At 41.8% G+C, this 16,093-nt stretch overlaps 1 protein-coding gene across 1 annotated transcript; it reads left to right on the top strand.

Annotated features, from left to right (window-relative positions):
* The first annotated feature begins 1,940 nt into the window (after positions 1 to 1,940).
* myb (v-myb avian myeloblastosis viral oncogene homolog) lies at positions 1,941 to 10,532 on the top strand. Its single transcript, XM_084000421.1, has 15 exons — positions 1,941 to 2,078; positions 4,146 to 4,263; positions 4,454 to 4,525; positions 4,748 to 4,840; positions 5,704 to 5,924; positions 6,497 to 6,719; positions 6,837 to 6,905; positions 7,002 to 7,106; positions 7,543 to 7,821; positions 8,433 to 8,551; positions 8,647 to 8,767; positions 8,862 to 8,954; positions 9,286 to 9,384; positions 9,509 to 9,592; positions 9,699 to 10,532. Exons 1-15 carry the CDS (start codon positions 2,056 to 2,058, stop codon positions 9,810 to 9,812), a joined length of 1,833 nt encoding a protein of 610 aa, XP_083856547.1. The 5' UTR covers positions 1,941 to 2,055; the 3' UTR covers positions 9,813 to 10,532.
* Positions 10,533 to 16,093: the final 5,561 nt, after the last annotated feature.

A 16,093-nucleotide genomic window follows, 5' to 3' on the forward strand; every position in this document is an offset into this window, starting at 1 on the left:
ATCTCATCTTACTACTATAGATGCCTTTATTTCCCTAACCCTTTATTTCTTCAATAAAACTGATGTTTTAGTGATTACTTTTTGTACTATATCTCATCTATACTGGCTATGTGGTAATGTTGTGTTGCAATGTACAATAGCTGCTGTGTAATTAGAGGTTGATTTGAAAAGATTAGAAGTACCACCTCCTCCAAGCAAAAGTGGCTGGAACAATGTGTACACAGGTGTGTATAGGATTTGAATCCTACAGGTGATTGCAGCCACGCAACCATACAATTATATTGCAGGCCTGTGGTTATCTGTGATGGCATTTAAAAATTAAGAGCAACATTTTTCATGTTTTAAAATGTGCAGCCATATGAATAATAAAACAAAGAAAAAATATATATCTTCAGTGTTTGTAATTTAACCCATGCATGCCCAGTCCTGGAAGTTTCCATTATTCTTTCCAAGTGCTTCACTTCAGTGAGCACTCTGTCCACGCTGTTGCATCAAATAGTGAAATTTGCACTCCATGACCATGTGTGTGTGTGTGTGTGTGTGTGTGTGTGTGTGTGTGTGTGTGTGTGTGTGTGTGTGTGTGTGTGTGTGTGTGTGTGTGTGTGTCCCTTTATAAGGCACTATAATGATGACTACCCGAGGACAATAGGCTGGTCTGGAGAGATGATAATTACAAGTGACCAGGACAATACGGTCGCGTATGGAGGAACTAATACAATGAGAAGACACATTTATACAAATAAAGTATTAACCCCACTCCTCCCTGCAATGAATGGTTCAGTGACTACAGTCTGGGCATGGGGAGGATGGACAACTCAACCAAAACAAAATAATCATAATACATGGTGGTCAGTTCCCTCAATATAGAAAAATGCAGAAGTTATGCAATACAACCCAGACAGGAGAATTGTTATTATTACTCATGTATAAAAGAGGGTGAGAAAAACAGGCTCTTCTTGTTTCTGATTTATGAATTTTTCTGAATAAACTCCTTACTCATCAGCAAGCTGCTCAAAATGAAACTTCAGGAACTCGGATTTATTGCACGTAGCCTACACTAAAACGCAGCGTGCCCTTTGAGTTATGTGCAATAAATCCACAAAAAGTAGAAGTGCCACTGCATTTCTGCATTTAACTGTCTTTGTCTAGACCAGCACAAAGGCTTATCGCTATACGATAAGAGAAGGTCTTGCGTGTTTTTTATCACTGAGAAACATCTGTATCTGTAACACCAGCAGGCACTACACAAACAGGTAGCCGAACACACTGAGTGCGGTTACTTCGCATTTCCTTTCATGCCAACAACCCATTCCGCAATTGTTTACTCCGTCCAGATGCCTTGGTTTCCTTCTCCTTTTTCGGTAGAAGAGAAGTAGGCTAACCCACGAAAATTGTTGACAATAAGAGTTTAGCGCGGACAGCCAGGCAAAACGCGCCTTCTACGAGTCTAAGCTGCAGTAACCTGGTGCCTTCATGGGCGCCTCGGAAATCTTAACACTCTCCATTGACACGCACTATCTCTGTGCAATGAAGTCCTGAAATAATCACAAAAAATGGGAATTGATCTTTTTTCATTTGTAACATATTATTCAACCATCTTTTCATCATGATAGTTATATCGTGGAATTGGTGTAGCTATTGTGTAGTTCTTTGCTTGGTAGTAGATGTAGGATTAGATAGCCAGCCTAATGCACTTTTTTCACAACGTAAGAGCATAATATAATAGAATGTATTTAACTATAGCAAATATTCATTATCATTGTATCGCTTTCTGGGATATGAACTAAAATCATGACTTTACTCATGTTTGTTCAAAGCGTGAAGGCAAAACGTCGGATTACAGTGAAGGGGGCCTATTTTAGTTGCGCATGCGCAATGGGCCGCACACATTCACTAGCGCCAAATTTACCGGGATGAGAGTGGAGGGAGGAGCAGTAGTGGCTGCTCGTAGTTTAAATTAATGTCATCCTTCCTCCTCGCCGGCAGAACAAACTCAGTGCAGATAGCGAAAGTACGTGCTCAGCGCAACCTGCGAGCCGCTCCACACACTTCAACATGGCTCGGCGGCCGAGAAACAGGTAAGCTCCAGCAGCTCTTTAACATTACAACTTTATTATTTATTCTCCATGTGCGTCTCATACGCAATTGCTTGTTTATTGCCGTTTACTCGTTTCGGCCACTACTGCTGGATACGGCGTGAGGTTGAGGGGTCAGTGGTGCATCTCATTGACAGAATTTATGATTTTATTCTCCTTTTTCAACGTGTTTTTTTATGCTTTTGTTGCTGTTTCTGGTGTTTGTGAGCCGTTTTGTTGAAGCAGAGCAGTGGTTTGGGTATCTCGCTCGCGCGCTCATGACAGGTGGTGGTCATCTGGCATGTGCGCTCCTCGCGCTGCTGTCAGTGGAGAGAGAGAGGGAGCGCGAGAGAAAGGATCCTCTCTATCTCTCACACACACGCGCGCGCGAGCGCACATACACACATTAATAACATTCGGCGGGTGGACAGGCGCGTGTCATGCTGTGCACTACACGGTGCGTGGCCATTGGTTTTAATAGGAGCCTATAATAAACACAATGCATTATTACGTCTCAGTGTATTTTTGGCTGAACGCCCTCAGACACTTTAAAATGTGTTTTGCAACAATTTCACAACCTAAATTTAGTTCGAGATAGCTTTGAAATCATTTATATTTCACGAGGCTTTGTTTTTTTTCTGCTGACCATCACTCCACTCAGACACAGGTTTTCACTTTCATGTTTGTTTAACTCGCGGACTGGACCTTACGCCTGTATCTAGCAGGTATAAAGGTCATTTTAAAGTCTCTTTGATGAAATATACCCCGATTGCTGCCGCAGCATCGCTGAAAGCGAATGGCGCTTACTGTTATTTTGGACACCGCTTTCACTGCGTCCTCTGCGCTCACTTGACCCGAGAGGAGGCTACTTTTTTTTGGATATCTTTTGTTTTGACACGCGCACCGCTTCATATGATCTCGCTCACTAACATAGGCTACTCTCTTGAAGGGCATCGATAGGTACATCTTTTTTTCCCTGAAAGGCATCTGGTTAGGCTGCTTGAATTTAAGCGTGCATGTCAAGTGCGGGCTGTTGGTTTATTCTCATGGTCTGACACAGATAAACTGATAGAAAATGTGACGAGAGTTGACTTAACACAAAACCACCCGGGCGATTGAAACGAGAGCAGTGGTCATCATTAAACAGCTTCATGCTGCAGTTTTCGGTTGATTCATCACTCTTACTATGACTTGGATGTGTTGTACTCACACGGTCCTTTGTTTGCTTGTTTTTGCACAAAGTGCTGACTTTTTTTGTGATTGATAATTGCTTTTTATTTTGTTCTGAAATGAGTGTTAGTTGGTTGCTGGTTAAAATGTGAAACGTTTGTAATTTGAATTTCTTTATTGTAAAGATAAAAGTTAAATGTCAGCTGTTTGTCAGTTTTTCCATATGGCCATAACTGTAAATCAAGAAACACAGGCACATTGGAGTAAACTGTAAAAATAAAAATAAAAAAGGAAGTAAATAGTAAATATCCTCTTACATAGATAGGTGCATGCACACCTCAGGGTTCACAGGTTCCTGTTCACCTGTTACTGTATTACACCAGAGTACCCAACCTAGCCTCCTATGTTCATGGTCTACATCCTGATTGGTTAACAAAAACAAGGTGTGTGTGCGTGTGTGTATGTGTGTGCATGGTGCATGGTGCACAATGCCACTGCAGGTCCCAACACGCCAGAGTCATGAAATTATGATCGCATGTGCCAATCCCAGTATCTGTGGAAACTAAAAACATTGGAACCTGTTCATCCATACCCCCTCCCTCCCTCTGCTCTCTCTCTCTCTCTCTCTCTCTCTCTCTCTCTCTCCCCTTGTGGGTGTCTTGGCTAAAAGCCTGCACCCAAACCTTCAAGAATGACTGGTTCTGTCTGTGTTGACACCTGATGAGTTAAAGAGTGGGCTGAGTTCTTTATGCACTCTCTAAAGAGATGATTAGGGAGTAGTGTGGAAATAGACTAAGTACTTATTGTGCTATTATTTACCTTTATTCTTTTTCACACAGCCACAGCCACCACCTCTTTTTTTAAAATGCTTTGTCTCTCTCTCTTTCTTGCTGTCCGCAGTGTTTACAGTAGTGAAGAGGATGAGGAGGAGACCGAGATGTATGAACATGATTATGATGGATCACTGGCCAAGACGGGGAAACGCCACCTCGGCAAAACACGCTGGACGCGAGAAGAGGTAGAAGCACAGACACCTGCCAAAACAATCAAATATATTGAAATGTTAAATGGAAATTCCCTCAGGAAAGATAATTACCCAGAAACCTGGGAGCCTTTTCTTAATTGTTTGGTCTTACTACACACACACACACACACACACACACACCAATGCCCTCATTTTAAAATGAATTGCAATTCTCTCTTTCCAGGACGAGAAGTTGAAGAAACTTGTTGAGCTTCATGGATCAGAAGACTGGAAACTCATTGCAAGCTTATTAACTGTAAGTAATACGTCTGTTTGGTTCACACATGCATGCACACTGAGACAAACAGAGCATGCTTGTGGCAAAGTGATGTCAAAACAAAGCCTTTTTTTGTTTTATCCCTTTTCTCCATGATTGCAAAGTTTACTTCTAAATGATATCTACTGGTTTATTTGCATATAATCTCCCACAATGTGAGAAAAGTGATAATTAATGCCCTTGTTCCATGACCTTTGCCAGAATCGTACAGATGTGCAGTGTCAGCACAGATGGCAGAAGGTGCTGAACCCAGAACTCATCAAAGGGCCCTGGACGAAAGAGGAGGACCAGAGGGTAAGGAAAAACAATGCAGATAACTTAATTAAAGCCTTTATAGTATTATATTATCAACATGAAGGCGCTCTCCAGAGAGCCATCAGTGGTGACCTTTAACACCTACCGAGGTTTCTTATATTAGGCAATTTGGAGTAACATAGTACTCACAGGAAAGAGGCAATCAGTGTCATCCAGGGTGAAAAAAGAATCTAAAAACTATTTCTTTATGTTCCTGTGTGATTAAAGCAACTGCTCTGTAGCAACTGCTTGGCTGCTGTTGCACATTTTAAGTTACCTAAAAAAGTTGCCATTACTCAACACAGAACGTGTTTAGTCTCTTACAACCTGCAAAGTGTTTATTGAACTCGTCCAAAGGAGTTATATTTCCACCCAGATGCCACTGTAATGATTAGCAGAGGGGCTAACGTTCCACTGGAAACTCCCTCGGTGCTCACCAGCAGGTGTTCTCGATCACCTCTTCAAAGTTGAAAGATAAAGAAAGAGGGAAGGAGGGAAGATTGGAAAGAAGGAGAAGGGAAGTGTTTAGTGATACAATGCATGGGTGTCTTAGTTTTTCTTTAATGGATAACTAACAAGGTTGTATTTTCTTTTTCTCTCTTGTCCTATCATACCCCCCCCTCCCTCCCTCCATATACCTTTTACTTCTTTCCCTTGTTGTTTTTCTTTCTCTGCACCACTCTACTTCTCCCTCTCCTCCCTGTTATTGCGCTTTCCTTCCTCTTTCCTCATGCCCCGTCCACTACCATTCACTTCTCTTCCCTTTTAACACTCTTCCTCCTCCCCTCTTGGCTTTCCTCTTTCTCTTTCTCACCTACCCCCCCCCCCTCCCACACACACACACACAAACATGTCCACCCCAGGTGATTGAGCTGGTCCAGAAGTACGGGGCCAAGCGCTGGTCGGTGATCGCCAAGCACCTGAAGGGGCGGATTGGCAAGCAGTGCCGCGAGCGCTGGCACAACCACCTGAACCCAGAGGTGAAGAAGACATCGTGGACTGAGGAGGAGGACCGAATCATCTACCAGGCGCACGAGAAGCTGGGCAACCGCTGGGCCGAAATCGCGAAGCTGCTCCCTGGCAGGTGAGGCAGAGATTGAAGAAAAGAGAAAGGTGGATGGGAAGAAGAAGAAAAAAAGAGAAGCTAGATGAATCACTGAACCCTTGTTGGTTGGCTGCGCAATGTTGTGGTTGAGAGAGTGAAATGGTGGGGAGGACGCTGAAGGAGGAATAAAAAGAGAAGAAGCAAATGATGAAGAAAAACACACAGAAAATTAAAGAAGATGGATGTTTGAATACAGAAAGTTTTCCCTTTTGTCTGAAAAGACACGATTGGATAGAGTTACAGCATGAATGGGAAGAGAAAAAAGTCACACAGAGAAATTCCTACAATCAAATGATGAAGACAAAGAGAATAAGTGAAAAAAGATACTGTAGTTTAGACACGATTGTAATTGCTCTGTGCTGATAACCTTATCAGTTTGAGTGTGTGTACATAAGTGTGTGTAACTGAGACTTTATCTGTGTCAGCCTGTGTGTTTGCCTGTAATGATAACACTATCAAGAGGTTGGCCATTTTGCATAGTTACGGGTGTGTGGATGTGTTTTATAATAATTGACCCCGTGAGCTAATTAAGTGTCATTCACGACTCTCAGGACTGACAACGCTATAAAGAACCACTGGAACTCCACCATGAGGCGGAAGGTGGAACAGGAGGGCTACCTGCAGAGCGCGTCGAAGGCCGGCAACGCTTCGCTCTCCATCGCCCACGGCTACGTCAAGACCAGCGGCCACATCATGGGATACCCCGGCCACTCGCTCAATCAAGCACAGCTGCCTCCATTGTCGCCAAATTACACCTACATGAACACACACAGAGTGAGTGGGCTTTACGCTACAGTACATTTGAAATGTGGGATGGATGCTGCTGGCGGGAGAAACTGTGTCTAAGCTGGAGGAGTTTCATTCATTTGACCCACGCGTGTTTCTCAACAGGTGCCCTTCTCCATGGCCGTCAACTTGAACCTCCTGAACATTCCCCAGCCTGGAACCGCTGCTATACAGGTAAGAAAGGAAAAAAGCAAGGAAATGCAATATGATTGATCACTAGTGAGGATGCAGAGAACTAAAATCTGCCTTCTGCTCTTGTCCCCCCCTCAGAGACACTATAACGAAGAGGACCCCGAGAAGGAGCAGAGGGTGAAAGAGATCGAACTGCTGCTCATGTCGACAGAAAATGAGCTGAGAGGACAGCCATCACTACCAGTGAGTCATGTGTGTGTGTGTGTGTGTGTGTGAGTTCTGGGTGTGGGTGAGCGTTGAAATGTGAAAATGTGACAGCTCAATTTATGTGCATGTGTATTTGACCCTGGCTTTAAGGACAGTGGTTGGGTCTGTGTGAATAAGGAGGAGGAAACATCTGGGGGGTCTGTTTCTGCAAAAGTGATGAAACAGGACCTCATAACCATGTTGGTGTTCATGACCCCTTGTGCAACTCTACTTAACACATCTGTCGGCATTTACATTAAAGTTCCCTTTCTCCTTCTCTTTTTCTCATTCGTTCAATTCGCACACCTCTTCCCTAATTATCAGCCTTGCATTTTTTTTTCTCTTGTGCTATTTTGACACTTTAATATTTTCAGATATATTTATGTATTTTCAGCTCCTCAATCTTTACGTCTCTTTTTTTTCCCCCCTGCAGATGAGTTCGCCCTACCAGAGCTGGGTCAGCCAGAGTTCTTTGTCCAACAGCTCAGAGGGTGTGGCCATGTCTCTGCATCATCACCTGGCAGCCGCCCCTGCCCTGCCTCTCGGCCAGAGCTGCCTACCGGAGGAGAGCGCCTCGGCAACACGTGCCCACAGCAACAACAGCAGCAACAACAACAACAACAACAGCAACAGTCACCACAGTCACCACAGTAGCCCGGCGTTCTCGAATGCCATGCCGTGCCGTGAGTTCATGGAATCCGTCATTGATTCAGTAAGTGTCTTCAGTCTGAATTGACAATATGTTTTGTTTCTCCTTTGGCTTGAAGTTGATTTTTATTCATTTTTGTGTCTGCTTTGACCAATTATGTCTAGATTGGAAAAAGATAGCTTAGCAATTAGTGGTGTAGATCATTCCCAGTAGTGGGCCTTGACCCCTATTTTCCCCCACCCTTTTCCCAGAGCCCCTCTTCAGTGGGTGAGGCCCCTACCAGTGGGCTCGTGGATAAGAGAGTACTCAAAACAGACAGGGTCTTACCCAATCAGGGGTCAAGAACTACCAGTTCACCAGTCAGAAATCTACCCTTTTCGCCCTCACAGGTAGTTAAAAGCAGCTGCATGAGATCAGAATCCATCCAATCACCAAACTGCCATCTCATGACATCCAAAACCAATCACCCAGAATTAGTGAATTAGTCTTTCTGCTCTCCATCCTTTTTAAAATTTCACTTCACTCATTCCTACTCTTGAAACACCAGTCCTGTTCACTCTATCCCTGTTCGTCTGTGTAGTTAAAGTGTGCTGCTGTGATCTAAAACATTGTTAGTGTGAAAACTTATCCTTGTCAACCCTCCTTAAGTGATTTTCTCTCCGTTTGTCCCACAGTTTCTCACCCAGTCGATGAGCCCAGACCACTCCGACAGCGACAGCTTACCGATGCACTCACCCGTGGACACCAAGCCTCTGATCGACCACTCTCTCAGGCCTCAGAAAGAGAATGAAATGTGAGTAGCTCTGTCTCTGATCTACGGGACTGTGAATATTTGTTGTTGTTGTTGTTGGTGAAGCTTTACTAACAGCAACATCTCTCCTCTCTCAGGTTCAGAACTCCAAACATTTGCCGTACGATCCTGGACTCAACGCCTCGCACACCCACACCTTTCAGGTCAGCTCTGGCCCTGCAGGAAGCCAAGTTTGGATCCCTCCCCCTCAAACTAATGGTAAGAAACACTCTAAAGAATAGTGTATTTATCCACTTTTGTTGCTCCTATCGTGTGTGTGTGAGACTCACTGAGGGATTTGTGTCTTTTCCAGAACAACCCTCTGGAGCAGCAGATGGTCAACTCCATTAAACAGGAGCCGATGGAGTGTGCGATCGAGCCACCTCTGAAGAAGATAAAACAAGAGGTACTTTCCACTCACTGTAACCACTTCATATATAAAGAAACCATGCAGAGCAGCAATGCAACACACAAGAAGTTTTAGTTTTTATTTGTAGAGAAGGCAAAGTGTGTGAAAAATTGAACGTACTTTCTGTTTGCGGTTGTGGTACTGTAGCAAATGTAGGGGAATGATTTGGGGTTTTTTATGTTTTGTTTTGTTATTTTTTCAATTTTGCAACACATTGTCGATCTGCTTTAGGAATAACTGGAAGTAGCTGTGGTGAAGGAAGCCCAGTTTTGCATGACTCATGATAATAATGAACATTACATGATGTATGATGTGTTTTGCATCTCAGGTGGAGTCCCCATGTGAAAGGAGCCCGTGCATGCAGTGGGAGGCACAAGACCTACACACACAACTCTTCTCCCCCAGTGGTCCTGCACAAGAAGTACCTGTAAGTTTCCATTTGAACTTTTCACACCACATCCCATGCACCTCCTCCTCCTGGAGTAGAGTATTTGATGTAATATAGGTTGTTGTACATTACTTTAACATATGTTTTTGTCATTTTCATTCAGGACCTACTTACAAGCTCATTATTGAATGAAGACAGGCACAAAACCTACCACCTCCCTCGCAGAGGCATGGGCAGCCCACTACAGGTGTGTATGTTTGTATATGTGTATGTATTGATGTGGATTTATACGTAGATTCGTAGCTGTTGTATTTGAACCACAAAAACTCATTCACTTCATCTTTGGTTTACAGCAGCTCAGTACCTGGGAGCAGGTGACCTGTGGGAAAACAGAGGAACACGTTCTGGCCTCGGAGCAGAGCCACAAGTACATCAACACTTACCCTACAAGGACACTGGTCATGTAGACAGAGACACATGTTGATCTGGAAACGTCAACATTCCCTGCGCTGGACGCAGCGCAGCGGGTTTCATATTTGTTGTGGTACAACAGTTGGGAGAGGCTCTATGCCACCAGTGTTTTTACACTCACACTTGTTGGATTGGACCAACCAAAGACTATTACTTTTTTGTTGTTTTTTTTAATATCTTTTACATAGAATTTGCTTCGGGTTTTTATAAATGTTTGTTCTATTACTTTTTGTCTTGTGTTATTATCAGTGTTGTATTATAAATGGGATAGGGTGGCTATATAATTTGCGTTGGGCTGTATTATTCATTCCGAATTTTGATATTAATATAAAGAACAAGTTGATTAATTTATTTCTTTTGTTTTAATATTACTTTGTTATTGTTTTTTTGTTTTTGTTTTTACAATTGGCCAATGGAGCAGTGTTGTAAGTAAAGTATTTAAGCCCTCTTAGCATTATCATATATCTTAAGGCATATTAATGAATTCAAAACTGACCTCTGAAACTTTTCTGTTGCTTTCTTTAATAGCATATATTGGGTCTACTGAGAATTTCAAGTGTTTGGTCTATGCCACCGCATGTAAACACTTAACTACAAACTACTGAATGAGAGCAGCTACGTCTGTTCTTGCATTATTAACCTATCTTTACCATAAGTCATAATGCTTTTCTCAGCAGAAGGGGCCAGTTCTCTTAGTATTACCTGATTACCACATTGGCACCTTTTATTTCATAAAAAAACTGAACTGAAAAAATTGAAATTTCATTTCAACTTTCCATTTGTCTCTGGCTGTCAAATTATCATGTATGAGGAAATATCCAATGAACAAACAGTTATATTTGTTAAAATTTAAGTATATAGATATACACACACATATATATATAATATAATTATACATGTTAAACTATTGAATGATCTTACTTGTTTGAAACCATGAGTTTTCACCCAGTAAGACTGAGACAAATCTGCACTTGAATTTTATATTCTCCATAAAAAAGTGAGAGTACTAAACACTGATATTTTATATTATGCTACAAACAAAAGCCCAGTTGAAACTTTTGTATGGTTGTTGTTTCTTAACATTTCTTTGAATAGTTTGTATTGTTTTATAATGCATATTCAGTCAGCAATTTGTTGTCATACTAAAACTGCAGTAGCCCATGTCAAACACTTAGCAGACAATCTTTTTATACATTTTAATGCATTGTTTTTATACTAGCTTTTAAATGATTTTTATAAAAGCATTTATACATGCCAAGTTTTGATGTTTTTTATACTTTTTTCTATACTGCCTAGAAAATAAAGTGTGTTGTTTTATTACAGCCTTGTGTTCAGTGTCATTTTCAAAGTATTTTTTCTATTTGAACAATACCTTGAGTGGGAGCTGCAAAAGAAATTAAAAAGCTATTCCCTTTAAGACAATAAGCAATATTTCATTGTAAATATGTTTTTTATTACTCATAACAAATAACCTGCAGTGGTTACAAGTGTAAATAGCACTGTGAGGCCACACTATTGTCAAGAGCAATTCCTCTGTTTGAAGTGAATGAACTGTTTGCTCTCTTGGCAGAAGTGTATCCTATCAGTAGTATTCAAATTTTTGTGACGACTGTAGTATTCAAAGCACCCCAGCATCGCCACTACTACCACACACACAAAGCTGCAGATACAAAGGTTTGTGTGTACAGTATTGTGCAGACCATATCATAAAACTTTTCCTCCATCTGCCAATTACTAAGTGTGCATAACTTTATCAGCCACTGAAAGGTAATAAGCAAATGTCCCCAACCGTTCCTTTTTTTCTGGGACAAGGGGGATTACGGGTTTCACAAATATCCTGGTGAAGGTGGTGCCGTTCAAGTCCTTTATGCAGAACTGTGAGCACATGTGGAAGTGACAAAGTGCACAGTTACTCTATTATACACTCACTCCTCATTGTTCTCCACAAACACATCATGCACACACGTGTATGAGCTCCACATTGAGTCTCTTGAGGAGGCTTGTTTTCCTGTGAGACCATGAAAGCCAAGGGGCCCAGAGACTCAAAAACCAGGAGCTATATTTATGACCCCACCCCCTTTGCCCTCCCTCACATTGATCCACCACAGTGCCCTCAAACATAGATTCCCATCTCAAGTAGTGGTCTCAGAGGGACACATAAACAGAAATGACATTCATCATGACAGACACAGCGGCGCAGATATCAGGAACTGTGACATTTGAGGCAAGGCCGAACAGAAATAGTTTCCTCAGGGGTGCATTGTGTGTGCCTGCTGCTACTTTTAGTGACACATACAGTATGGAATCATATCCATATGTCCAAAAGTTTTGATTGTAACTATAGTAACAATGAAGACAGCAGAGAGACGAGTATGAATGAAATGAGTAAAATTCCCTGTCAGCAACTGTATTGTGTGTGTGGTTTTACGTGACTGTGTGTGTGGTTGTCTTGTGGAAAGAGGCCAGAACAAGCAGCAGACTTTCACACTGGGAATTTCACCATCTTCTACAACACCCAAAAGAAAAGAAAAAAAAAGAGACTCAAAACCCCAAACCCCACGAGAGTCACACACACACACCTGCTTCCACTGAGTGAGAAGGCAGCTGCCTGTGTGTGTGTGAGTGTGTGTGTGTGTGTGTGTGGTTTATTGGCAAAAACAATATAGACGGATTAATATTGTGCTGTATTTTATTGACAAAACATCCTGTAGTGATGAGAAGGATGGATCAGTTTCAGGGCACGTTTGAGACCAACAGGAAAAAAAAAACGGATCATCTTAGACCCTGACATCGCTTGACCAATCAGCACATGACTGTAGAAAACAAGTCATCACCCACTTCAGTGTTTGCTCATTTGATCAAGTATGAAATTGCAGAGGAATGTGACTAAGTTATCATTGACAGTGCAGCAATCATTTCAGAGAGGCAACAGGACAGTGATACTGCACACCATAATCAAAACATTGACCAACAGTGAATTCAAGCTGTTTTTTTATGCTCAGTTCCATTTGAAAAGCGACTTAAAGTACAAGTAGCAAACAAAAGTACCCTTATTCAATCATGTTTTGCTGCCCTGTGTCCAAAAGTACTATTATATGAAATTGTTATAAACTGCTGTGCTAAAGTTTAACCGGCACTCAACACCACCCTGTAATGAATAGATGATGATGAGATTCAGAATCAATAAGGGTGACAATGACAAAGATGAAATGTGCTCTTTTTATATTCATTTTAACAGAAAATAAGATTAAACAGAAAAAATAATCATATGCCACTCAGACGGATAATGTGCGCTCAAAAGAGTTTCTCCTTTAATGAGATGTTGCATCCTTCTTCAGTTGGGATTCTGGTTGGGCCTTGATGCCATGGCAACAACTTTATGAAGACTTTGCTGTGCAATACGACAGGTGAAGAGAGGCATTAGCTGGATAAAGGGTGTGACTTTTTGAATACAAGCAGGAGCTTTAGATTCAATTTTCTCATTCAGACTTTATGAGACTATGTCAACATTTAGACACAACCCTGCAAAGGATGAATATTTGTACAAGAGATTGTTGATTTTTTTTTTTAAATTGTAGATTTTTTGTGAAAAAGTCAGCTCGAAGAGTCACTCTCACTACTCCTTTCCCTTTTCAAATCAAACATGTCTGTCGCAAGCAGATTGGCTCATAAATTCAGTTTGACGTGTCACAATAGATTTATAGCCGGATGTTGCAGAAGTGGCGGGCTTCTGAAAACGCGCGTGCATACTCACCAAACACACACACTCTGCACATGCACAAGTTGGCCAGCGTGCCCTGGGCCTGCATAGATTACTCTAGCCTAATTTCCTCATTCCCTGGGCGCTGTTGTGGTCGGAGATAGAACTCAGGCAAGAGCAGCCGCTCCCTGCTGGCAGCGGTCAGGTAGGAGGGCTGGGCTGGGCTGTCCGGGCCTGATAACTACCCTACCCATCCTTGAGGAGAGGAGCTGGGGGCAATTGAAGAATAGAATAAAAGTGATGAAGAGACAGGGAGAGAAAAACAAGGGACCTCTACAAACCTATAAATGTCTGTCTTTTTTTTAATATTTTATCCTATAAGAAAAAGAAAACCAGAAACAAAGTATTTGAAAGCAGAAATATTAACCAAGCCAAAGGATTGAAAAGTGTTAGATCAAACACTGGATTAATTAGATAAAATTAATTCTGCCATGTCTGTGTGTGAGGTATGGAGCAAAAGCTGGGTGGGCGTTCACTTAGTTTAGCTTAGCTTACTTGAAAGATGCCAAGTACTGAGAAAGCGCTAGTCTGCCACTGTCTAAGTCTAAATAATTAGTATCACCCATAAAACTCATTTTAAAGGGGAACTATGCAAGTCCGGTCCCTTTTGCAAACCCTCCATGTGCATTTGTTTTCAACGAAGCTGGCGAGAAAGCAATCCATGGAGCAGTGGATAACGTTATATAACATACACGTGTTACGATGTGTATATTTATGTAGTCTTATCTGTCATAAACAAGAGATTATAGGTTACGGGCCACATTTCTGTCATGGTTCTGCCGCAACGAGAGCTGGGACACCGGGTCGGCTGCACTGATCTTGTAAAGTTGGTTTTCGGCTGAGAGACGCTACGTGGAAGGCAGAGAGCCTCCATTCCCCCTCTATAACAAGTTACAAGTCATTTATTTAACCATCACAATTACTCCAAAGCTGTTTTAATTGAGGTAAAAATCCTGCATAGTTACTCTTTAACACATTGATTTAGTGTATTTACATACTATAGTAGTTACAGCAGGAGGCAAAGTAAAACTTCTGGCACAACATAAGTCCAGGTCCTTGGTCCGAGTCTGGCCCATGAACCGCACATCTGGGCGGACTCTAACTGTTATCCTTCTTGGTTTTTTATGTAAATGTACTAAAAAAAATCAAATTAAAATGAGAAAAGAAGAAGAAACACAGTAGCCTATGTGCTACCTTGCAAACAACAGGTGGCTGCATGGTGCAGATTGTCATTGCTCTTGCTGTGCTTGTGTACAAACTCAAATTCCAGTGTTGCTGGTCCATTTACATTTTCTTATTTACTATATAAATTAATCAACTTGTTCTTAAGACTCATCTATGACAAGTCTTTAAACCAAGCCAGGATGAGTGCTCCATATCTCTAGCTCTGTTGTTGCTGCAGGAGTTATATACGGGTTGTATTGATTACCTCACTCTTGGCAAGTCAGCTGATGCTTCATACAAGGAACTGAGCCATCATTAACTTTCTTATATATGCAGGCCTTCTCTTTCTCCTGTGACATGTCAAAATGTTCTCTGTGAAAAGGGCCAACAGGTTGGGTGAGTGTGAACGACTTTAGTGTGTCGCCTATAAGTGATATTGTGCCGTTAAAGTCTAAAAGGAAGAGGAAATTAAATAATTCAAAAGGTTAAAAAACATTCAACAGAACTTTCCCAAGCTTCAGGATGGATGGATGGAAAGAAAGAAAGAAAGAAAGAAAGAAAGAAAGAAAGAAAGAAAGAAAGAAAGAAAGAAAGAAAGAAAGAAAGAAAGAAAGCTGTGGTTCAATAAGTCGCTAAAGGTGCATGAGTTAAAAACTGTGGCCAGTTATCTCTGGCATCATATATAAATATCTATGTAGAAACACAATATGAGCTTTATCTTGTTTCATCGAAAACTGTGGTCTCTGTGTGTAAAGTGTTATAAATGAACCAAATGGGAGCAGCCTGCCTTCAGTGACCTGAATCAGACACAGATGGGATGGTGTAACCTATATGTGACAGAACACCAGCAGGCTCGGGCTTGTTTAGCATCATGACGTCATTCAAACAAACTATTTCATCGCCTATTGAAACAATAATTGCAAATGCTGATGAGACAAAAGTGTGTGAGTTTATATGTATAGGGTGTGTGTTCGAGAGTTAGAACATATAGTTCTGAACAGTTTTCTTTGATTTCAGTTGTCCGTTTGCAGATAGAGGTAAAGGTACGGGACCCCTGCCCAACACGTCCAAGTTCGACTACGGCCACGTGAGGACCACAACACACAGGCATGCATTGCTTCACAATCACAAAACGCACATACATGCATTTACTCACACACAACCAGAACACACAGATTGAGCAGATAGACCCCCTGCAATGTGGAAAGAGAGACTGAGGGTGGAGAGATAAGGGGGTAAGAGGGGTGAAGACTGAGAGAGGGAGAAGAAGAGAGGGAGAGAGAGAGCAATAGAGAGCTCCAGTGAGAGAGAGAGGGGCTGTTGGAGCTGCTGCTGAGGTGATTAGACTCGTCT

Source organism: Trachurus trachurus, assembly GCF_905171665.1.
Source record: "Trachurus trachurus genome assembly, chromosome: 24".
Classification (NCBI taxonomy): Eukaryota; Metazoa; Chordata; class Actinopteri; order Carangiformes; family Carangidae; genus Trachurus; species Trachurus trachurus.

Excerpts from the sequence above, each read along its gene's own strand:
- myb (XM_084000421.1), top strand. The coding sequence starts at position 2,056 with ATGGCTCGGCGGCCGAGAAACAG. Across the intron at positions 6,906-7,001 it reads CTGGAACCGCTGCTATACAG|AGACACTATAACGAAGAGGA; the intron begins GTAAGAAAGGAA and ends TCCCCCCCTCAG. Across the intron at positions 7,822-8,432 it reads TGGAATCCGTCATTGATTCA|TTTCTCACCCAGTCGATGAG; the intron begins GTAAGTGTCTTC and ends TTTGTCCCACAG.